The 24477-nt window shown below is 39.5% G+C and overlaps 2 protein-coding genes across 2 annotated transcripts in view; one reads left to right on the forward strand and one right to left on the reverse strand.

Annotated features, from left to right (window-relative positions):
- The window catches only part of PSTPIP1 (proline-serine-threonine phosphatase interacting protein 1), a 469822-nt gene that overhangs the window by 63498 nt on the left and 381847 nt on the right, over positions 1-24477 (forward strand). The gene's annotated exons all lie outside the window — the stretch shown is intronic.
- TSPAN3 (tetraspanin 3) lies at positions 1621-23914 on the reverse strand. The gene is made up of 7 exons (XM_061447269.1): positions 23758-23914; positions 13052-13243; positions 11950-12024; positions 8214-8315; positions 7648-7800; positions 7274-7357; positions 1621-2569 (listed from the first exon to the last, which is right to left on the reverse strand). The coding sequence occupies exons 1-7, from the start codon at positions 23818-23820 to the stop codon at positions 2477-2479; spliced, it is 762 nt and encodes a 253-aa protein (XP_061303253.1). The 5' UTR covers positions 23821-23914; the 3' UTR covers positions 1621-2476.

The raw sequence follows: 24477 nt of genomic DNA on the forward strand, positions 1-24477 counted from the left end.
GAGGCCTCAGTGCCGTGGGTTAGTGGTGGCCTTGGCAGTGCTGGGCAATGGTTGGACTGGAGGAGCTTAAGGGTATTTTCCAATCCAACTGATTCTGTGATTCTCTGGTTCAAAGACCGTAAGAAACAAAACCAGTCAGATCATAACTACAGCAGTAATCATGTCTATTTCTCCTGTTCCCAACCTCAGTGCATCATACACTGCATTTTGTATTAGACACTTGCAACTTTTTTTTGTTGCCATTTTAGTTTTAAAAGCACATGACCATAACTATTCGCACATCCAAGACACAACAGACATGATCCAGTGCCAGAAGGCCACTTATTCCCAGAAACAGTAATTCACAACAGTTAAAAGTTCGATTTGGCTTTGTCCAGATTGCGTTTGCCAAAATGCTGTAAAATATGAAGTAGATTCAGAAGTTTCCACATTGCAGCACAAATTATATGCATTTTCTAAAGCAGAGATTTCCCTGATCTACATGCAAGTACTTGGTGCTATCCCGTCAAGTCCTCTCTACTTCAGATCCATGGCTTCTGGCAAGATTAACAAGTACATGCACTGTAATCTTTCCATAGGTATCCTCACTTCAAAGAGGTATGTTTAGGCTGTGGACTGTGAAGCTTCTTTCTGCCTCATAGTTACTGAGAGCCGACCACTTTTTGAAGCATCCTTAGCTTTGTTTTTTGCAACACAGTAGTCTGTTTAAAACCTGCCCCGGTTTTACAAGCCAGGGTCAAGCTAATCTTACCAACATGGGATAATACCAAGCATATCCACAATCTGCAATACAACATGATGAAGATAATCCTTAAATTTGTCAATGTTTCTTACAGTAGATTCAGTTAGCAGGCTTGCCACCACATCTGGGAAATTGAATGCAAGAGTCCCTGGAGGCCTTTCAGATTATTAAGCCACATACCAAAGTAAGAATGAAAACCTAAGCCTCAAGAGCCTATCATTTGAAACTTACCCTTGGGAAATTAACATAGAATTCCAAAAGTGTACTTCTACAGCAGTGTAACAACTCTGAGAAACTCAAATTCCCACCCCCCCACAATACTCTGGCCTTAACAACAGATTGTACCTCCTAGAACTGTCTTTTCCTGAGCAATGCTTCTTGGGTATTTGAGAAGATCATGTTGGTATCAGTTTGGCTGAGCATGTCTGTTTTGCACGATAAAGCACACAAACAACTGGTAGAAACGCTGAATGTTCCTGGCATCTACAAAGGCTGAGGCAACTGAAGCCATGGAAAGCAGAGCAGTGACTAAGCATCCGAATAATGCAAGACACATTAATGCACAATTAACATACAGCAGTTATAGTAGGTCTACTCATCCTCCACTGTTGAGAGGCAATAGATTCTTTCTTAATTGTATTCACATGTTAACTTTCCACCAAATTCAACCAAGTTTGTTGTGCTGTGTTTCTCTGGTACTGATTCAAATAAAAAGAACAAACATGATACAATCAAGCTTCCATCAAACCTTAAATACAGACCTATTTAAGTGAAGCCACTCAAAACCAGTGCTTTTGTACTAAAGCTTACATTTCTTAGCACACCAGGACTCCATCTGAACAGATACACCGGAATCTTAAACAGAAAAACAAGACATGTTTATAGGGAGGATATACAGAGATTTATTTAATCAGGTTTACTATTTACAGTTGAGATCACTTTCACATACTACTTTCTACGCTACATGGCTACATTGTTTCCAAACCAGTTGAAGATCTACAGTCTAACAGTTCACTCAACACATAAAACCGCTCTTCATAGAAAAATGAAATATTTCATTATAGAACAGTAGTGCATACATTATACTCCTGAAAAGCCAGCTTGTATTTTAAACCACTAACGTTGGAAAGATTTGCTCTCGGAAGGTCAAAACTGCAGTCACATGATCCTAAAGTTCTGGGGTTTGGTTAGTCTTTTTTGTTTTTCCTTTTATTTATATAAAAGTGTACTGGACTTAAGTGTTCTTTAAAAAGTGACACTGGTGAGGGGCAAGATTCACATCTTCTTTTCTCCAATTAAATACAGCTGGCTTCCTTTGTACAACTTTGGCTGAAAAAGGTTCATGTAGCAAAGGTTTTAAGACACCCTCTCTGTATGCAAGAATCAGCCAGTTAATGCTTAGAGGTAATCTACCAAAGTAGGCACACATCCTTTGACTTTCATATCAACCAAATGACACCAAACTTGCAAATGGTTCTGAAATTAGAAAGTTTACTAGTATACTAAAACATTTAGATACATGAATAGCTGGCTAAAACAGTGAAAGTCACAGGTATTATATGGGTGTGTGTAAAGCTGAGTTGTTTTGCCCATCACCAGTGTACAGTACAGCTGTCTCATCTGTGAAAGGTGTGCTTTGACTATGCTTAGGGCAAGAAAGCTATTGCAGTAGACCTGGCCCATTCACCTTCCACATGACTGAGATAAGATTGAACTGCATGTTCACATTCTCTTCTAGGCATAGGTTCCACCAGTGATGAGAAGCTCGTAGGCAGGATCCCGACTCCTCCTACATAGTACTATACAGGCACACAACATGCCCAGAAGCTATGGAGAAAAAACAGAAAAAAGAAAACAAGCTGAGTGCAAAGAAGGTACTTCAAGAGATTTAAACTCAGCACAGAAATTGTCAGCATGCATTGCAAGACTAAACATCCAGAAGGTAAATGGCAACAAATGCGTTGTTCTTGAGCAAGCTTCATGCCCTGCTCTGAAAAAGAAGTGCCACAAACTCCAGCCTGATTTTCTTGCAAGATTGTCTTGATGTCTTTTACAAAAGTGTTTTGGTCAGCCATCTGCATTCTGCCTCCATAATTCAGATGGAAGAAGGGACTTCTTTTTTTCATGAAAACTACAGATTTTTAGACACTCTATCTGGTCTAAAAAATCCAAGTGAAATTCAAATGCATTAGCCTCCAACTGCTATGATGAGAAAGAGCAGAACTTTAGTTTTATGAATCTACTTAACCCCTGAAATCTCTTCCAAATGCTCCATCTCTGAATGTCATATTAGAAAGCTTAAGTCCAATGTGAATTTTTCACTCTGAAGACATTTTCTTGCTGTTAAAATTCAAAGCACCATGACTCTGCTGACAAGTTTATCAGGAATTTAGGGTATGATCAGCCTGCATATATTTACAAGGCTTAAATCAGATGAATGTAAGCAGGGATGTAGGGCATGATATTCTTCAGAACTTGCATATTTACTGAAGGTAAAATAAGACTGTACCTACTAAAAAAAGATCAGGTACAATCTTGTGTCCTATGGTCAGCAATATCTTCTAGTAAAGTAAGATATTATCCTGATTTGGTTATATGGATAGAAGTTTATTCACAGATGCAAATACTTCAAGAGGCTTCTGTCACAGCTCTGGATTAAATAGCATCACCCAGAAGCTAAGTTTCCAAAAACACCCCCCAAAAAAAAACTCACCCCAAAACCCCTTTGAACAGAAAGCAAACAGAATGAAATGGCTGAGCAGACAACCAAGTATACAGCTTCTTCACAGAAACAGTGAAAACCCAGTGAAAATACAGCACTGGGACACAAAAGGAGAATTACTAACTTTTTAATATCAAGTCTGATGCAAGCATCATGTGTGTAACACAGTAACTCAGTCCGCTCAAAGACTGAGCAATTTTAGAACTCTGAATCTAAATAAGCAGCAATTTAAGAAGTGGTACAATGAAATTCTCATATAAGCTTTTAATTTCCTCGAAAAAGACACGCTGCAAAGATTAATAAAATTCTTTGTCTGGAGTGCATTACACGTGCTTTGGATCTATAGCAGAAACCAGCTCAAAGTGTATGAAGGGTAACCCAGAGGCTGGCACTTAGGCCAGCTGGTAAAAATCAGTACCTTTCTTCACTTTGCATTGGTACTGGGGTGGTACCGGGGTGGTTCCAGTTCAGATTAACTCCCAAAGATGTTATCACAGAAAGGTTTGGGTTGGAAGGGGCCTTTAAAGGTTATCTAGTTCAACCCTCCTGCAGTGAGCACGGACATCTTCAACTAGCTCAGGTTGTTATAGTCATGCTGGAAGAAGAGAAAACGCAGGACTGCACGCCCTCTTCATGGATACAGCCCTTCTAAGTGACAGGGCAACATCCACAATTAAAAGCCAAACCAAACAAAACCCAAATTTAGGTTAGACTTATGAAATGGAGAGTTTTTGGTACATGCCACTGGCTCCAGAACTCTGAAGAAGGCTTACAGCCTGCAAGTATAAGAACTTTAACTTTTTCCCCTGTTCAAAACAAGGATAAAATGAGTGTGCTGCAGAGAAACATCATTAGTCTTTTGCTATAATCCATTCTAGTCAATTCATTAATTCACATTTACAATTACCCACACAAGATAATCCCGTTCAATGACTCAAGACATTCAATTTATACAGCTGTGTAAGATCCGAAACCATCAGTTACTATAACAAAAGCTCATGCAATCAACTTTTCAGTTACTATTTAAATCATCTGTATTCTTTTGGAGGCCACTGAGCATATTCCTAGAGTTCAAAGTAAACACAGAAATAACTCCTGTATTTCAATTTCCTTTGTAATCTGTCACTTTAAAAACATGCTCGCACCTCTAAAACCTTTTCTGAGGCATTTGATTCTGCTTCTCTTCAGCTGCTATTTAATATTGTGAACAAAAGTATTTTAGAAGTCTGTGTTGAGGAAGGATCCACGCACAACCCTGCCTTCAACTTGAAGAGTTCAGACATCTCCCACAGTCAGGTTTCTTTAGGGTTTATTAAAAAGTCTATTATTTTATAATATTTGTCTGCCAGCAGTAATTAGATCCAATCTCTCACCAAACTAATCTGTTGTAATCACTTGTATATGCAACAGGCAGGGTCAGGATCTTGGAAATGATGACTGACTACAAAAGCTATCTTTAAGGATGAACTCTGCAGATAATCCAGCAGTACTTCTACTGCCCTGCAATGCCTTTGCTCCCTCTCCCTTCAGTTTGCCATCTATTTATTAATAGTTCTGTGCTGTCACTGTGGTTGAGACTAAGGAATTATTGGATGCTGGAAGATTCCCATGGTAACTGAGACATGGGCATATCAATTACTTCTGTGCAGAGAAGATTAAGTTGTCACAAACCCCAAGCCCTGCAAAAATTCTCCTCAGCCTTTCCATTTGAAAGAACGTACTGAAAGCTGAATTTGTTGGCTGTAAGCTATCAGAGGTGATGAACTTTGGACAGGCTTCTTGCATAACATGAAATAACCACCAGTTCAGAGTGGACTCTTATGCAGCGAGTCTAGGAAAGGTAGTAAAATTCACCAAAAGGTAATAAGAAAAATGTAATTACTCCTCCAAGTTTACAGGCCATAACTATGTAGGCTACAGGCCATTTGCTGAAGTGTCCATTCTCATCTCCAGTTCAATTAGCACACAGGTCGTTTTGCTGAGAATCAGGCTAAATACATAAATCCTGTATTACAAACATGGGGGGGGGGTCCACAACTTACCTCTTACATTTCAGGAGATGAGCAATAGAACAATTGGAATAGTGTTTAGTACCAACTTGACTGAAACTAATGTTTTAAAAACATGTGAATGTACAATCATTTGAACTGTGGAGCAAAGATACAAGAATATGACTTCTGGTAGACTTAAATGTGATTACCACCGAGTATTACTAGACAGGAATTTCAAGGGTATTCCCAACACCTTGTATCCTATACTTAGCTTCATTCATTTTCTAAACAGGTATCGTGTAGCTTGTTTTACCTTTAAGCAAAAACATTTCAAAATGCTATACTGCAGCACTAGCAAAGACATTTCTCTGGTGCTCTTATTTTCCTGATGAACTATTTAGAAATGATGTACTTCCTGCAGATAGCTTGGTTACTGACACGTGGAGACAAAGCAAAGAGCACTCACTGCAGAAGGGATACAACTAACATGCTTGCCTAGAATGGATGAGCCAGGAATAACAGTTGGCCAAGCAGCCACAGCATTTGTGGCCCAGTTATTGGGAGGATTTTCGGATATACGTGTTAATCAACCTGCAAACTCCAAAACTAGGAATAATGCCTCCTCTTGGGATTCAGCTTACCCAGCCTCAGAACACACGTTTTTTTTCCTACATAAAAATCAGCCACAGTAGCCATGCTTGTGGTAAATACTTTTATTTACATTACACAAATACATTTCCGTGTTCAAGAAGACTACTGTTTTATCAGTCAAAGTTTTAAGAATGGCAATTAAAACAAATACCTTCCTTCAGAAGCCTAAGCACAGATCTCATCATATTTAAAGCTCCATACCTGGGGTAATCTCGTTCTGCACAGCTCCACAATATTACTGTATACAGTGTTACCTATGAGTATATCCTTGTAGCATTGAAATATAGAAATGCCTGTTAAAGGCACAAAAGTAACCTTGAAATTAGTTTTCAAGTCTCTGGTATTCATCATATGTACTACATTTCTGAGAGGCTGTAACACTGGCACAGGCTGAAAATAATATGAATAATGCACTAAGCCTGCCAAATTGATTAGCATTCAAAATTCCAATTTTACAGATATGTTTAGAAGGCAGCCCTAGGCTTGTTTTTTTTTAATAATCTAAGTAAATACTGAGACACACATTAGTTTATTGCCTCATTTTTTTAAAAGCAGGGTAACTGTAACAATCAAGATTCATCCGGAGACAGCCAGTGCTTGATTTTAAGCAGGCAGCATCTCCAGTTCAGGACATCATTTTTTTGCTGAGGTCCAGAACACAAGAAACTTTTAAGCCACAAGGCAAAGCTCTGTTGAACACACTATCAAAAACCCTGGTGTATCTCCTGGGTGGGCTTGACATTATCTGTATGCCATGAAACACAATTAAGCTGACGTACCTTTAAAATGGCATGAAATTTGAACTACCTGCTTTAAAGTCTGAAATTAAATTCTATGCAAATTGTTCAAGAGTTAAATATCAGGGCACATTCATGATACTTAATTAGCTTTCAAGAAATAATTTACCTCTTACTCTCTAGCAGCTAACTGCACATACCATTGACTGTTCAGCTATCTTCAAAGCTAACAGAATATTCATCCACACAGCAGTAGTTTTAGACCATGCATGGTTGAAAAGTTCTGCGTTAAAGTGTTTAGATCCTTTTGACTGATGTCCATTTACTCCCCAAACCAAGCAGGGACTAACGCTGCCATGATTCTGTGCATACCTGTAATAACCTGGACAGCAGTTGTGAAAAAGTTTACAGATAAAGAATATTCTCTTACCTGAATAGCAGCAAATGCTAGTGCTGCCCAGATGACATACATCATGATCTCCTGAAGCTTCTTTACAACCAGAGCCTCACACCCCTGAAACAAGTACAATTCTTACATACCCATGGGGCAACCACATACAGACACACACCAAGAAAGCCCCCAAAGCATCAAACAGGTCAGAAAGATAATCCACACACTAAAAGAAGTCATTAATTAGTATATCACTAAGGATGATGAAAAAAGGTTTTCTTTTTCCCCAGAAACTGTTTATTTCCTGTTAAAGCAGCAAATATTCCCAAAACTTCATGCTCCCACCAACAAGAAAATTAAATGACTGTCAGCAAAAGCACGTGGCTAGTAAGTTCCTACTTTGAGCGTCTTACCTCAGAATAAAGGTCCATCGGGCGGGTCAAGCTGCCAGTGCAATTGCTGAGGGTTGCTTTGCAGCAGCTCAGCGGCACACTGTTATTTTTAGTTTGTTTGAACCAGACGGTATTCTCCCAGTCTGAGTAGTTATGGATCCCACAGCAGCGCAACTGGAAGATCACACAGGTAAAGAGCCAATGGGTTTACCAGTCAAGAAGTGGGATGAGACAGTAATTCTAATTGCAATACCAAATATATTCAGACTACCCAAGCATGTACAGTTATTTAATATTAAGAATATGCAAGTGTATTAAGATCATATCCCACTGCAGGAAAACATGCAAGTACCAAATATTTTAAGTCAAACACTGACCCACAACCAATTACATAAAATGTAGCTCTGCATCATCAGTGTCAGAATTCCACTAATTTTAACCAAGTCCAGTCATTTGTTGACCAATCAGCTGTTTCCTAGATTTGTGAGAATAGGAGAAAAACTGCTACACAAGTGGCAGAGCAACATCGCATTTGTGTTTTAAGGGCAGAAAAGACTGCAAGGTTCCCATGATTCTCATCATCTCACCTGCCTCTGTACATAGTCAATAGCACGACTGGCTGCATCAGGATTTGTCCCATTGTATCCATTGTATACTTTCTGAATGCTGTGATCAACTTCATCCTCTACCTGTGAAGCAGTAGGAAAGCATCTGCATTAGCACTCCAACAGAAGCAGTACAGGGCTAGGTAAAGTTATTTCACTGCTCATTATAGCAATGCAGGAAACCAAGGTAACTCCCTATCATCTGAAATCAGCATATTTGGGTGGTACAGCTTCTTACACTTCTAACTTGACTTCTGCAAAGATGTTGTTAGTTTGCAGCAAATGGGTAAGAAAACAACCCAAGCAGCTATCTTCCACAAGATTTTAGACAAAGCAGCTTTGCCAAGTACCTCCAGAGAAATTGCTTTTATTATGACAGTGTGGCAGACATTCCATGAACTTCAGGACTCTCCACCATAGCATTCATTCACCTTTCAAAGTTCCAAACCAAACCCAGTATAACAACCAGGGCTATCTCATTCCCTTTGGGACCACAAGGATACAAGTAAGTCATACCACCTGCTCTTCCCATTCTGACTGAAGCACAAGTAAATTCCCAAAGATGAGGTCTTCCGGCTGATCCAAGCTCCCTGCTCAGTCCCAGACGTCGTGTGTGTCCCCCCCCCCCCCAAGAAACGCTGATGACTGTTGTACATACTGGAATAGCTCCTAAAGCTACTGCAGATGAGTCAAGCTGCTAAAGATGCTGCCAAGTACATGTGTCAGAAATGGATGCCACCCAAGAATCATCACTTATCCCCCAGAAAGGTGTCTTATAATGCCCATTTTGGAGGAAATCTGACTAGAGCCATTTAATGACGTTTCACTGTAACCTTATTTAAATGCACATAAAGTGTGGTGTAGCTAAACATTTGTACAATAGTAAGGCTCTGAATTGATTCTTTTTCCTATTACATTCAACAGGAATTATGTACAAGGAATGTAATCTTGAGGCTGAGCATTAACTAAGCATGCATATTCTTTAGATTTGCAAGTTACAGTAGGAGGGTCTTGCCAACACATCATTCCCTTAAATGCTTTACTGGAACAATTTTCTACACAAGAGGTTGCACAAGCTTCACTCCCCACCACCCAAGAATGCTAGTTATCTTTACAAGTATATCTGTATCAAGATAGATAGGAATAAAAGTCAATTTAGCCTGCACAGGCAGCTTGTTTCAGACCAGCATAAAATCAGTTGTTTGAGGACTTAACTACTGTGATTTACAACTCTGATTTATGTAACAAACCAGCTGTTCAATTTGTCATATAGGTTTTTAAATCATTTATTTCTGTGCTTCCTTGTGTATCATTTGGCTTATGGTTCAATTAGGGCAACATTATGCCTGAAAAAAACATGCAAATTACATACAATGCAAACTGAAGCCACTAGCTTGAGCTAACTGGCAGGTTTTACAAAAAATGAGAAATCAACTACTCCACCCAGAAGGAAAAAAGTCATTAAATCCTCAACCAACTGACAGCCTGTTTAATCCCTACTGCCACTTACAAAAAGCCTTACTTTTACCAATAAGAGTCATTGCTAGCAGATCCTGCAACAGGTCACAACAGTATCACAATGTGACCTGGACATGATCCATAGTGTTCTGAAGGAGTCTGAATAGCATCAGGTTTACATAATGAAAATTAAGCAATTTCAAGGTCATTGTATTTTCAAGGGGCACAATGCCACTTTCTTGAGACATTATATTCAGTCCTGCTTAGTACCAACAGTTATGATGAGCAACTGCTCTGACCTGATGTTTCCTTTTGTTTGTAAAGCATTGGTGGGAAATTTGTTCAGTTAACACTGAAATAATCCCAACATGATGCAGGGGCCTTTTAAAAAATGAAACCAACAACAACTAAGGAAACCAATGACAAAAACCACACACATGCCATGCAAAACCAAGAGGACAAGATTAACGAAGCACAGTATATGCAGATTTCACTTCCTACTTCACTGGTAATAAATTATTTCTCACACTCCTGCTGTACTCTAAAACAAGTTTAAGATGTTAAGTACCATAGGGTAATAGAACACTGCCTTTTTACTAACAAACCCTGTCTGATCTTTCAGAAGATTTAAGATTCTGCTTTCAAATACTGACTCCCACAAATGACTTACTGTAATACCATGCTGAGACAAAAAAGAGATAACCCCTCTTCCCCCAAGCTCTGACCTACAGCTGTGAAACAGTATGGTAGCAATACAAAAGTGAGAGGCAACATGAAACTTGGATTGGTCACAGCTTACAAGTGTTTCAAGTGTGCAATTTCAGAGGGGCTAGGAAAGAAAGATCTATGCATCGGCTTCTATTTGCTTTGAATGCTGTTAACTGAAAAGAGCAAGCTACTTAAAGACCAAAGACAGAAAAGTGTAAGATGACCACAGCTTAGTCCACATCAGATCCATGGTAACTCTTGAATAACAACTATACTGTAATACAGTACACCCTTGTAAGTACTAGAGCATAGGGCAACCATTCAAGTTAATGTGCAAGAACTCAACATATTTCCCATTCTCCAGGAACTGTACTGCCTTCCTCAGTTGCTTTTAAGGACTACTTCCACTGCAAGCTTCAGAGTCCCAGATGATCTTCTCAGTGCACTGCCAAGATTCCAGAAATCAAATGTAGACCATGAGGAAAACATATCCTGAATTTAAGCACTGCCAATAGAGTATTTCTGTTGTAACAACCCATTCTACCTGTTACCAAGGCTAGAATTTTAACGCTTAGCCCAAGGTCCTCTTGCGTACTGAATACTCAAGGCAGCCTTCCCTTGTAAACCAAGCAAGCACTCCAGATTTTTACTTCATGTTTGTCTCACTGTTTCTTCCATGATAGTAGGAGAAAGCAAGGAGGAGAGAACACTGAACTAGCAAGTCCTGGGTGGTTTATATAAACGCAGAAGACCAAAGAAAGGTTAACTGTGGTGTAGTCCAGCTTGCTATTAAACTATCACTGGAGTGTCCTATACTGCAATCATACTACATATCACATCTAAAAATGCCTTTTCTCCTAGTTTTGGGGGCAAAATTTAGATGCAGATGTAACAACAGCCAGTGAAACTGTGCAAGTTAGAATTTTATCAAGCTACACTGTGGTATCTGCAGTAACACATGGTATATTTCTGCCACATACTGTGCTGGTAGAAACACCATTAGGATCATTTTTCGGGCTCTAACAGTGGAGAAATAATTTCTTTAGCCACACCTCCTGTCAACAACCTGTATAAAGCTAGACAGTATACATTAACACATTCAATCTATTTGATTTTATTATTATGCAGTGTTAGTTTGCATACCAAAACACAAGACAACATTTAAGTTACTGTATATCAAAACAATATGCTCTATGTTCAAATACTGTGTAACCTAAATCATTCATAAAGCATAAATAAATCAGAAGATCATCTGGATAATGGAAACATACCCAAGCGAGTCACTACAACCCCCTCCACTGTTCAACTGTTAATGACACATTCCAGCTGGATTTTTGCCTGCCGGAAAACTTTCTGCTTTACTCTGAGGAATATCGATGTTCTAAGTTTTAAGATACTGACATCTCAAATTAACCCATGTAGAGATTTGGTTTTATTCCCTTAACAAATACCTATTAACAGTTCCACAGAAGCAAATTCAATAAAGTCAACATCTCTGTATTTTGGTCAGAGTTTCACAACAAAGCACTTGCTGAAATTGGTCAGTTATTACCTTTGCTCTGTAAATGTATCCAAGGACCACCACCACAACTTCAGTGATGAAAACCAAGAGCAGGATGATCACAAACTGCAAAATACAATCGAGAGTGTGCAAGTAATTTTACCCATTTACTCTCTGAAAGTCACCATATAGATTTTTTGCTACGTAAAGTCATTTTTCAGGTAACGTTTTAACAGATTTAACAGATAACAAAACAGGCAATTAATTTGACCAAATGAGCCCAGAATTAACTGCATCAAGGAACTCTAGCATTCATAGCTTCACCAAGGAATAATAAGCTGCCCAGCCAGGCAAGTGCTGATCATTAGGGCTGAAAACTCGATACTGGAGTGCTTTCATCAAGTGTTTCTTTTCAGTCTTCTTTCTGTAAGATAAATATGAATGCCACAACAAAGAAGCTCCCCAGGCTATTACTAAGAGTGGTAGATGGACTAAAGGGACTGTTTCCTGACATAAAGCCCTGTAACAACTGGCAGAGACAGCAAGCTATACATTTCTCTTGGTATATTTAAGATCATTTTTAAAATAAACTGTTAAAGAAGACTACACAGCATCCAACAAAGATAAAAACAAAATGAGGGAACAGTTTAAATACCAGCCTCTCCTTCTACTTAATTCTCAAGCTGAAATTACAGTTAAAATTCATGAAAACACATAGCATTAAATACCACAAATTAAGTGTTCATATTGAGCCATAAAGGAAAATATTTAGGCACCATAACAACCCTTAGTTAACCTCGACACAGAATACTGAAAACAAGAAGGCTCCTGAATCACCTTTCTCTGTCCAATTTCAGCTTTTCAACCAGAACAGATAAAGATGAGATTTAATTATACAGCTTTATATTTTTAATGAGATAGCCACAGTTCTAAAAAAGGTACAACTAAGAGCCTTCTGCTGCCAGGACTGGCTAATTTCACACCAGTATTTGGAACAGAAAAATCAAAATAAGATGTTTGTAATAAAATATAAAGAAAATACATTTAAGGCCATAAAATAAGATTAGAACAAGCTTTAAAAAAGTATTTTAGAAGTCCATTAAAAGAGAAGGTAGCAAAACATCCAACATCACATAAAACCTCTGCAGCTTACCGTAGCAAGTCCACAGCGACTTTCTCGAATTGTGGCACAGCACCCAATAAGTCCAATGATAAAAAGAAGTGTTCCCACAGCTATGATGATAACTGCTGGAATCAGTGTGTAGACATCTTCAAAGAAGTGATCATAGTCATCATATGTGATGAACACATAGGCTCCCACGTAGCACAGTATGCCTGCTGCTGCCTGCAACAGACAATAACACACTAAGTTCCTTTGAACACCAAATCCGCATTTCGGCAAGGCTGATGCGCAAGTGTTTTATCGAATTCTATAAAGCAGTCTTCCTCAGAAATTGTTTAAGTTTAGACATCTTTGCTAAGTTACAGCATATGCTTACTAGGAACATCCCAAATGAAGGCCAACCAGTAGTTTTCAAATTACATTCGTTATGTAAGTTATATGGAAGTCATAGCACATCATCAAGAAATTATGGTAACCATGCCATGAACACCAAGATCTTGCCCCCTACTCTCAAATACTTCCTTCCCATGCTGTGAACTAAGCTTTCGACATAGTCTAACATTCACAAACTGTCTCATACTTTTGAGAACAGGATTCCAATCCATTCAAGCAGCAAGTTATTTACTATCCCACAGGCTTTCAGAACATGTATGCAGTTAATTTTACCTGCTATTATTTACCTACTACTATTTACCTACTACTTATTCTTCCATTTCGCTAATTACTACCTATGATTTAATATTAGAATAGAACACACATTGCAAACTTTAACCTCTACTAAGGAAAAATAAACTGCTAGAAACAGCATTTCTGAAGTGTTCACAGGACTGTAAAAATGAATTCTAATCAGCAAAGCAGGTAGGAACAAATATGAAGCACTAGTTATTAAAAGACAGAACCAAATACCCCAAAACACATACCACAGATCTTTTCAAAGATGTGTTTTCAGAAGGATCATTGTACAAAATGGTCTTTATTAAACGAAGATACGAAAAAACTCGCTTAAAGTTCCTGCAAATAAGACCTTTAGGATGGAGCTGCCACTATATAGATTTACAACCCTAAGACAAAGCACTCATCAACCCAATGTGACCTTACTCCCCCCTTACAGCTATCCCAACACATCAATACCTTCATTAACTTTAAGCTGAGCAGACCTAGTAAAGGACAGGCAGCTGCTGCTTCAGGAGCCAGCTAACAGACATTTATTTCAAAGGGCCTTCCCAATTTTTACTTTACAAATGTCCTATCCTTGTGTTGCAAAGAAGAGGGCAGACAAACATGCACATAGCTGGTTCCAATTGCTACAATACCACAAGACTGGGCTATGCTATTGTAGAAACAAAGAACCAATGAGTAATTAAGGCCAGGAGGGACCTCAGGGGATGATACAGTCCAATCTCCTCCTCAAAGAAGGATCTACAGTGAATTCAGACCAGGTTTCTCAAGGTTTTCTCCAAAGTCTTAAAAAAAAAAAAAAAAGTCTAAGGATGGAGTTTCCACAGCTCTGGGCATCCTGTCCAGTGTGGCATAGAACAAGACAAGATGTAAGGTGACTGGTTCCTAGTATTTCAGCATTGTTTGCTACTGTGTACTAGATATACTGCAGTATTACCGCAACTACTTCCCATAAAACAATACTGCATAAACACTACTTTATATACTGAATATTTCCCACAACACTCTGTTACAGAAACACTATGTCAAAGACAAAGGTATTAAGAGCCAGCTCAAAAGCATCATCAGTTTTGCATGGATTTGTGCAATATTCTTCACCCCCTCCCTCTCTTTGTGCAGTGAAGGTAAGTGTGTACTCTGCAGGAATCTTAAAAGCATTCAGGAAGCTCACATTCATTCAACAAAAGGTGCTAGGTAGATACAACAGTAGAGACACTGAAAATTCCGTAACAGTCAAGGACCAACAGCAAGACATCTCCAGACAAGATTATCTGAAGTGAACAAGCTATTACAAAATTGCCCCTTTGCACAAAAGATGTTGAATTGCTAATCCAGCTACAGAAATGCATGGCAAAATGCAGACGTATGATTTCTGTACACAAAGCAAAGACTCAAAGTAGTGTCACTGAACAATGGAATTACATTAACTGTTGCCCAGCAATGAACTGTGTGAATGACAGGACAGTGATGTAATCTTTCGTTTCTAAGAACTTAACGTGCCTCTCAGAAGCATGCCACACTGCAAGGCAGCACATAAAAACCCCACAGCTGTGGCTGGTATCAGGCACTTAAGAAAATATACCACAAAAGTGAAATCAGAAACATTTGTGAACCCCTTTGTCCTTCTCTGTTGTGTGAAAATTCAGTGCCTTCCTTCTTCTCTAAGCAAAATCTGGTTCCTAAACTGCATGAGCATATATATTTAATGAATCTTTTTGAAACATAAAGTTCAACCTTTAAAAAAAAAAACAAACCTGCCTACAGGTGTTAGCTTTCCTTCCCTAATGTAAGAAGCATATACTTTTTACAGAACTTTGCTCTTTCAGCATTATGCCAGACAAGCTGAGTCTGACAAGTACAGAGGTATCATCTTGGAAACTAAGAAAAGCCACATTCTGTGCCTGTTAAAAGAATTAGCTGGAAAGGCAGATTTTTCTTTAGACTTCTCAGATTAAAGCAGCCTGATCTGAAGACTTCACAAAACCCTCTCCACACATGGAGATACTAAAATGACTAACCAGCCACGACAGCATTTGGCCTTCAGTTTTGCTTCTGAAGAATGTTGTGGAACTGGTGATTCTGTGGAAGAAGCTACAGAATTCTAGGAACAGCAGTGTGCACTCATGCCTGTAAACCTTGCACTAGAATCACGAGGAAGCTAAAGATAAAGACACTGCCTCTACTTGAGGTTATCATATCCTCAAAAATTACTCTTCCTCGGAATCTCTTTGACAAGCTCCTGAAAGCAGAGGTACCTGCTGGAGCTTTCAATAGTTCTAAAAGCTATGGAGATTAAAACTCCTTTCCTGTGTAGCACAGTTTAACACTATTTTTGAACAGGCACATTACCTAGCCTATCACAGAACAACAAAACCAGCAACACTACTCTGCTCATTTACAGGAAAACAAGTTTCAAATGCCTGCTGTTTTCCTTTCACATTGCAGCTTCAAGATGCTTAATATTTTCTGTAGTCTACTTTAAAACAGGAAGGGAGGAGGTCTCTAAATCAGTATTTCAGCTGGGATTAGGAAAGTGATTTTGAAGGAATCCTTGCTCAACTTCTGATGAATTTCACTTACTACCTTCTGGTTTGCAGCACTGAATACTCCCAGGAGTGTATATCAGGATTCACTTTGGAAGAAACTAAACCAGAAGGGCATTTACTGGGCTAATTGCTAGTATATGTTCAGCCTGCAGTCCATTATGCACATTACCTGTCGCAAACCAAGAATAAAATTGAACTTTAAACAAAACAAACCCACAAGAAAATCAGAACCCCAAAACATTATCATGCACTTAAACAATCTGCTTCCCAAAAGGGGAATCATCTAGAGAAACTGAAATCTGTATAAAAAGGATAATTAAAAAATAAAAAGAATCTCTAAGCTTGTTATCCTGCGGAGTAAACACTGAATCTGCAGAAGTCTGAACTCACTCAACTCAAAGATATTTGAATAAGAAGCTACCACATTTACAGTCATGCATTTCCTATCATTAAATGGAAGCTAAATATATGAACTGTGCACAGTTCAAATAACTCTTTGATAAACAAGGCTTGAAGGAAGTATTCTCAAACTTAATCTGCTCAAGGCTCTGAATAGAGCCAGCAGCAGCTCCTGAATCTGTGCCAGGTCACATGTGTGCTCCAGGGAGATGACTGGTTATTCAGCATTCACACATCCTTTTTAGAGTTGTTTGCATCTAACCTGTAGTAGTGAACCTGAAGTGGTGTACTTTTATTTTAGGTTAAGTTAACCTTTAAAAAGATGACTAGACAAGTCCAGTCAATGAAGACAGTTTGTTGCAGACAGCTTGAACAATCAGACATCCTTCTCATCAGAGGAAAATTTAAAAAATGCATAGACCTCTTGTAGTTCAGAAACAGCCTGATATTACTGCTTTGGCATGGGCCTCTAGGAGTTATTAAAAGCCAAAAAAGTATAAAAAGAACTGAAGGGAAAGATGAAAGCCCTGATGACACAATGATACCTGCAATGGTAAACATTAGCGTCTTAAGCCCATGCCTGTTTCATAATGACAGCTTTCAAATGCACTGAGGCAGGCAAGGCTACACACTTATGTAAATGCACCTTGGTGTCGTTGGGGGGGGGGGTGGTGGTGGTGGTGTTTGCTTGGTTTTTTTCCATTTGGCTGTTTTTCCTTAAGTAGGTTGCAAACACCAAAACCTCTTTTCCTGTTTTCTGTAATGCTAACACACTGCAGCAGTTTGAAAGGCAAAATTTTGGCTAACAGTCCTTCACCTTTTCTGCTTGGATCCTGTCCTAGAGCGCTTTTCCCAACGTGTGTGTTGGTTTCCTTGTGCTAAGGATCAGCGTACCTTTGCTCTCACTGTCTTTCTAGTCTGCTCCAAGCTTCTTTTATTAAAAAAAAAAAACCAACAACAAAACCAACCAACCAACAACATTCCAGGAGAGATTTTTGCAGGTCTACCAGTTTCATTTTTAATAAAAATTACTTTTCTCCACACATACCAATTCCTGAATGTTTCTTACCTATACGAAGGGACACTGGTACAGTAGCTTGCTACCCAGTTTTTGGGCTTCTTTGAGCAGTATCTTAAGTGTTTTTTTCACACTTCTCCATTATTTGACTTCTACTCTATTCCTTTGACAGTTTCAGTTCTCTCCAACACTAGAGTATTTGTAGCCTAATTACTGTCAGATGAAGAGATTCCCTGGATCTGCTGTCTTAAGTTTTTCTTTTAGCTTTCTGTCCTTCAAAAATCTAGTTCCTCAGTTTTAACTTCAAAGGCCCCATCTCTGATGCTTATTTCTCTTTTACACTCTTTTCAACACTTTGCTACTGTCTCTCACTCTCCCCTTCCATCTGAAACAAATACACACACATACATGACATTATTTTCTCTACTTGCTTAAATTAATGCCCATCCACCTTAGAAACCAGTGGTTTCATGATACTCTTCTACTTTGTTCTCATTAATAATAATTCAATTGGAACACTGAGCTATTAATTGTCTTGAAAAATCCTTTGGAAGATAAAACTAGCTATTCCATTCAATCTTGTAATATAGTTAGAAATAGTTTAAAGGCTTATAAAACAAAGCCATGTAAAATTCAAGTAAGCCAGACTGATTTGTCTATACTAGGCAAATTCAATTTGGTAACCCTATGCATAAACCCCTCAAATTCAAATATTTCTGCAGCTAAACCAAAAGGCTAAGCTAGGCTTCTTTTGCATTTGACATTACAAATATCACTAATTGCAAAAGGCAGTGCACCAGATATTCTTTTACACCTACTTAGTCACCAGGGTTGTAAACTTGGCCTGGTGCTCCACTGTTTCCAGACAGTGAAACCCTGCACAAGAACACCAGTGACTAATCCATGCTATGAAGTTTCACCAGGTAAAGCTGCATTTCAATTTCCATACACTACTGAAAGATATCACATTTAGCTTTACAAGCTGGTTTTAGTTCTGTTAGGTATTAGCTCTGATTTTAATCACAAGACCAGATTCAGAAACTCCTGTAAAAGCTCAGACAGAGACTTGAAACTTATCCTGTAAAGAAACATAAACGACAATAGTATGCTACTTAATCAAAGTCTACATAAAAATCTGGGCCTGGCATACATTTGCTACCTGAAAATTCATGTGCAAATATTGTCAAAAAAACCCCACCAACCCAAAACACTCAGAGGCACAACACTGAGTTTTAAATCCTAAATTCATAAAAATATATTTTATACAATGTACAGGATTCCAAACCGTAACACAATCCTGCAATACACTTACTTCACTACTGAAGCACAAAACATTCAATTTTCACATTGAGAAGTAACTGCCCTTCAAGACATAAAAGGCTATGGTCAAGTAATCCCTGACCCGCAGCCTTTGAGATCATTTGTCAATTAGAGTCTTTGATGACTCTAAGTTTCCTCATTATCCCATCTTTTAAAGTCCAGATCTGAAACAATTCTCAAGCTCCCAGTAAAGCAGAAAAATTGCCTGGCTTATTCCTTTGTAAGGGGATCTCCGTTCTACTTTTGCTTTTTACTGCTAAATTTTAATCTATTTTCCCATTGTTGCATTTTCTTTCTTCTTTTCTACCAGAAACCCAGAACACACTACATGCACATTGATAGCAACAGCCCATTTTAAAGACAGCACAGATAGCATTCTTGCTGTACAGAACTAAAGCCTCAAGATTTCTCTCAACAACCATACCAAAGGTTTTAGAATAGCTTAGTCAAACAAATTATAAAATGAATAATTTCAAGTCAGTTAAATAACTGCAAGAGCAACTGAAGAACTTAGTTTGCAACTACTGAAAGTGTTACAGAAGCAGAATTCATTCCTTTTCTCAAGGATGAGGACACAGAGGTGAAGAAAACCTCAGAGCAAACACAGGGTATTAGGTACTGTTTTAGTCAAGCAGGCTGTCAAAACACATTCTTCAGGAACATAAGATAGACCCCCCTTTTCTGAAGCAAGACTACAAGCATCTCTGAATATTTTTATCCTCTATCTTATATCCTAATCGTAAGACTGAAGACATTTCCCTAGCATTTCTGTCATCTCATTTCTTCAAAACGGCTTTCAACTGAATTATTTGTCATTGGTCATATTCAGCATTTCATTCTCAAGATATCAAAAGTCTTTCTTCTTATCAACTATTCTGACTTTTTTCTAAAGCCTACAGTTTAATGGTTTGCTGTCATACCATTTATTTCCCACACAACATCCTAAATCTTCTGACAGACTGATCAACGTTGGGATTTCCATGCCATCAAAAACATGTCAGAGAATGCATGTACTAGAAGTTTCATAACTCAATTTCATAATCTAATTTTCAAAAAGTCATACTGTCTTTCAAGCTACAATTCCTCCTATGCAACAACCTTCCTTAAAGAAAGGGACTCAGCACCATTAAATGAAAATGAAGTCACTAGTTGACCAGACAGATCTTGTGCAAATTTAAGGCAAGGTAAAGGTCAACTGAATGTTTGCTTTTTCTTTGCCATTTATCATATCTACTCTAAAACTAATTCATAACAAAATACTAAGAAATGTATTAATCTGATCTGTATTCCTCTGATCTTTCCAAGAAGGGCAAGTTTTAACTGATGTTTCTTATCAATGCATTTCTTCATGAAGTACCTTTGAGCTTAAGGACTCTGCCAAATTATCCAAAATTCAAATGTATGTTTCATGCAAGATCTGTATTATGCTACTCTTGATGACTATTACTCATAATGCTGCTTTCCTGCAGAACTTTGTTTTTAAGGCAATATGTGTACCTACAATAGATGTACTCCATGCCTGACACCCCTGCAAACGCAACTGAGCTGAACTGTCAAAGTTCCACAACAAAACCTTGGAAAGGTGAGTAAAGCCTTTCTATCTGATAAGCCAGCACCTGTCCTGCTGCAAGGGGAAGGTAGTTTCCACAGCACATCTTCTGAATTAAAAAAAAAAAACAACAAAACCTCCTGTAGCAGTAATTAATATTTAGGAATGTACAGTTAATAGACAAATTTAACCAGATGTGAAAAAAGTTTCCACAAAACTACACAGAAACAAGACAACTTTTTTATAGTGTCAAACAGAATATGTATTAAGTAGCACAGGACTTCTCAAAAGGAGATGGACTTGTAGATTCATTGACAAACTGAATGGAGTACGGGTTATTAAAGTCAGCAGTCATCCATGATAAATGAGTGGGTATGGCTGTGTATGACCTGTGAGCAAGCCTCAGCTGATCTGCCTTTTTCAGAAGGCTGGAAAGAAATAAAGAAGTTGCATCCTAGAATGCAGAGCGTAACAGAAATATCTCTGCCTTTTCTCCAGCAGTAGACACAACTTTCTTAACATCTCACATAAGATACCTACCAAAGCACTCTGAACATCCACATCCTCCTACAAATATGAGATCCATAGGGAAAGGCGGGGGTGTCAGGAAAGTTATAAATCATTTTGACCAGCCACTGTTGCAGAGATTTCAACAGCAAACTATGCAGAAGTCTTCTGCTGTTACTACAGTTGACCACAAAGATCATGACCATAATACCCAAGACTTACACATGACATCCAATAGAGACATTTAATTTATAAAAACATTTATAGAAGACTTTATATTTACTTGACCCATCATAGGCAGTTATCTATTGTAAAGTTTCAGTGGAAATCTGGAAGTTTCAAAACTGGAAGTTCACATGAATCAAGCAGAAGATTTCTGTAACACCACAGAAGCAATCACATTGTCAACTAGATAGGCATCAAATTACTATATACACAGTCAACTAAGTCAGTAAATGAAATGTGCTAGATCAAGAGTTGAAATTCTTCTGTCTCTTGCCATTTAAAAATGAAGATGTACTACTTTTGATTAAAGTATGTAGATTTCCTATTTTATGCTACAGCTTGCTAAAGAGAAGAAAAATGCTGATTTTTGCAGTTCTCACTTTTAGAAAGCCTGCCTCATTCGACATGCAGCTGATGAGCCGTAAGGTTGTTCCAGCACAAGCAACCCACTTACCTCCCTGCCAAAAAGCTATCAGCACAAGTTGACTTCTTAGGCTGGAGATGGTTGACAGAATACAAAATCGGTGACATTTTAATTTGACACAAAGTACATTCTATCTAAATACAATCTGTCCATTTTTAATTCACTCAAGTTTGTCTCAAAAAAAAAAAAAGTCATTAACAACTGTGAAGTGCTAGATTCAGCATTACACAAAATAACTTTGTACCCACCACTGTTTAAGCTGAGTTACTGCCAACTTCAATGTGCTACTAAATTACTAATGCAGTAAACAACAAGAAATACCTTTCAAACCTATCAATCATGAAAACTTATCACTAAGCTTTTGGAGGGGGGGAGAAACTGCATACAGAATTTGTGTTCATTTATTCAGAACAGAGCCTAGTTTCTATCAGCAACTGAAGAAAAACCTACTTCAAGATGCCATTAATAATGCAACTCACAACTGTCTAGTCCAAAACTTTTAAGTATGAGGTAGCACCTGTTAAATAGCTTTTTTAATGGCATTTGCAGCTACGCATGTAACAAAAAGCCACACCCAACAAAGCAGATTCCAAACAAGAAGCTGCACTAAAAGGTTGCTGTAACTACCTCATACTTCAGAGATAAAGAATGGAGCCTATACACCTCAGTCAAAATGACAGTCTCCTAATAATACACCACTTAGAGTCAAATATGCCTCACATTTACTGCTCATCTCTGAAGAGCTGTATAGACAAATGCTGGTGAGACTACACAGATATGTGCTTTCCCTGACCACAATTAATTTTTAAGCACCCATGAGAGAGATTCCTTTGTAAATATTTAGACAAAAACTTCCATCATGCAACACTTGTTAGATTTTACGAGGCTATCAGTATTAAATGAAGTAGCTATATATAGCTACCTTTTTATGCTCTAATATCTTGTCACCCACTATTACTTTTTCAAAGCTGAAATCTCTGAACAGCTGGGACAACAGATCTTCTGTTCCTGGAGCTGGGATTAGAGGATGAGAAATGCAATAGCTAAATGAGGAAAACGAATTCTCAAAGTCTACTGAATATTATTTATTTAGAGTTATGTCATTCTGACAGCCCAATTATTACAGTGAATACAATGCCATGCTGCAGCCTGTGTGATGATCCTGAGAAAGGTCATTTACAGCAACCTTCTGATCCACCAATCCAGCTAAGCTTCTATCTTACTGTCAGCATGACTGTAGTTGTGGGAGGTTTAAGTGACCCATAAATACTATAGTGCAGCTGTGGCTACTGGAAGAGTGGAATGCAAGACTTGATTTTGGGCTATTAAGTTATATATAACTAGAATAGTTAGGGTTGGAGAGGACCATAAGATCATTCAGTTCCAACCCCCTGCCATGGGCAGGGACGACTCACCCCAGACTATACTGCCCAAGGCTCTGTCCAACCTGGCCTTGAACACTGCATGTCCTTACTTTGTGTTAAAAAAACGAGGAAGAAAACAGTGCTCCATACTTACTGCTATGTATTTGGGACGGACGTCCTGAAAGTAGGTGGCCAAACCGTAAATAGCCAGAACAGCACTACAAAAATTAAACTTTCAGAGATCTGAAAATCTCAACAATCTAACTCAATCTGTATTCAATTACACAAGCGTCTTTACCGCAAGACCTCTAATGCCCGTTAAACCCCTACTGAAAGACGACTGAGACAGATTCAGCTCCATGCACCTCCGAACTTGGCAGGAGGAGTGGGCTGAGAGGGAAGGCACTGGGCCCACCGCTAAAGCAGGGGCCCCGCAAAGGGGCTCAGGACGCTGGTTCAACACAAAGCTTTTAAATACGCACGGAAATAGCGAGGTGGAGAAGGGGGGGAGTGTGGAGGGGGAGCGCCCAGCTGCCTCCGCACGCGAACGAGAACCGGACAGCAGCGAGGCGGCGCGGTCCAGGCCCGCAGAGCCCTCAGGGTCGGGTCTGGCGCCACGGCCTGCCCGGACCCTCCCCTCACGGCTGAGGAAGAGGCAACCCCGCGCCCGGAGACCCTGACCCTCCCCAGCCGCCCAGGGACTCACCCAGAAGATAAGGTTGAGGAAGACCAGGACGGTTTTGGAGGAGGTGATGCCGCACTGCCCCATGGCGCCTGCCGCCCCTCAGCCTCCAGCCGCGCAGCGCCGCTCCCCTCAGCTCCGCTCCGCCACCGGCCCCGCCCCACGTGACCCAGGCGAGCAGAGGCGGCGGCGCCGCAGCCAGCCTAAGATGGCGGCCGCTCGGGTCACGTGGCGGGAGGGGGCGGAGGAACCTAAGATGGCGACGCTCTCCCTCTTAAAGGAGCCGCCGCGGCGCTGAGGGGCGCGGTTGTGGGGCCTAGCGCGCCCTTGGGGTTCGCCTCAGGAAGCGGAGCCCTGGCTAATGGTAGCCCCGGTACACGTTCACCTTAGCTCGGGTGGACAGCGCTCCTCCTGCCCTCAGAGCTTCCCGAATCACGGCTGATCTGCTGCCCACAGAGGGTGTGAAGGTGTTGGGCTGTGAGGGGATCTCTGGTGTGCTGATGGGCCTTAAAGGAGAAAATGAACCTGTGTCATCTGTGCACCAGGCACGGCAGGCAGGGAGAGCGAGCGTGAGATGAGGGAACAACATGCACTTGACAATCAGGACATTTAGCAGGAACAAGGAACACTTCCAGTGATGTAAAAGCACATGGCTCTGGCTGCACAACCCAGCAAAGTAAGGAAAGTCCAAGCGCTGTTAATTGTTAGAATGCACCCAAAGAGGGTGGGATTTGCCAGCGCAGA

This window comes from Pezoporus flaviventris, unplaced genomic scaffold (genome assembly GCF_033815535.1).
Source record: "Pezoporus flaviventris isolate CSIRO_AGI_PZ_B2104156 unplaced genomic scaffold, CSIRO_AGI_Pfla_v1 ptg000006l, whole genome shotgun sequence".
Taxonomy (NCBI): Eukaryota; Metazoa; Chordata; class Aves; order Psittaciformes; family Psittacidae; genus Pezoporus; species Pezoporus flaviventris.

Coding starts and splice junctions, on each gene's coding strand:
- TSPAN3 (XM_061447269.1), bottom strand. CDS start 23,820: ATGGGGCAGTGCGGCATCACCTCCTCCAAAACCGTCCTGGTCTTCCTC. Junction 12,025..13,051: donor GTCGCTGTGGACTTGCTACG/GTAAGCTGCAGA, acceptor TGTATTTTGCAG/TTTGTGATCATCCTGCTCTT. Junction 8,316..11,949: donor GATACATTTACAGAGCAAAG/GTAATAACTGAC, acceptor ACTGCTTCACAG/GTAGAGGATGAAGTTGATCA.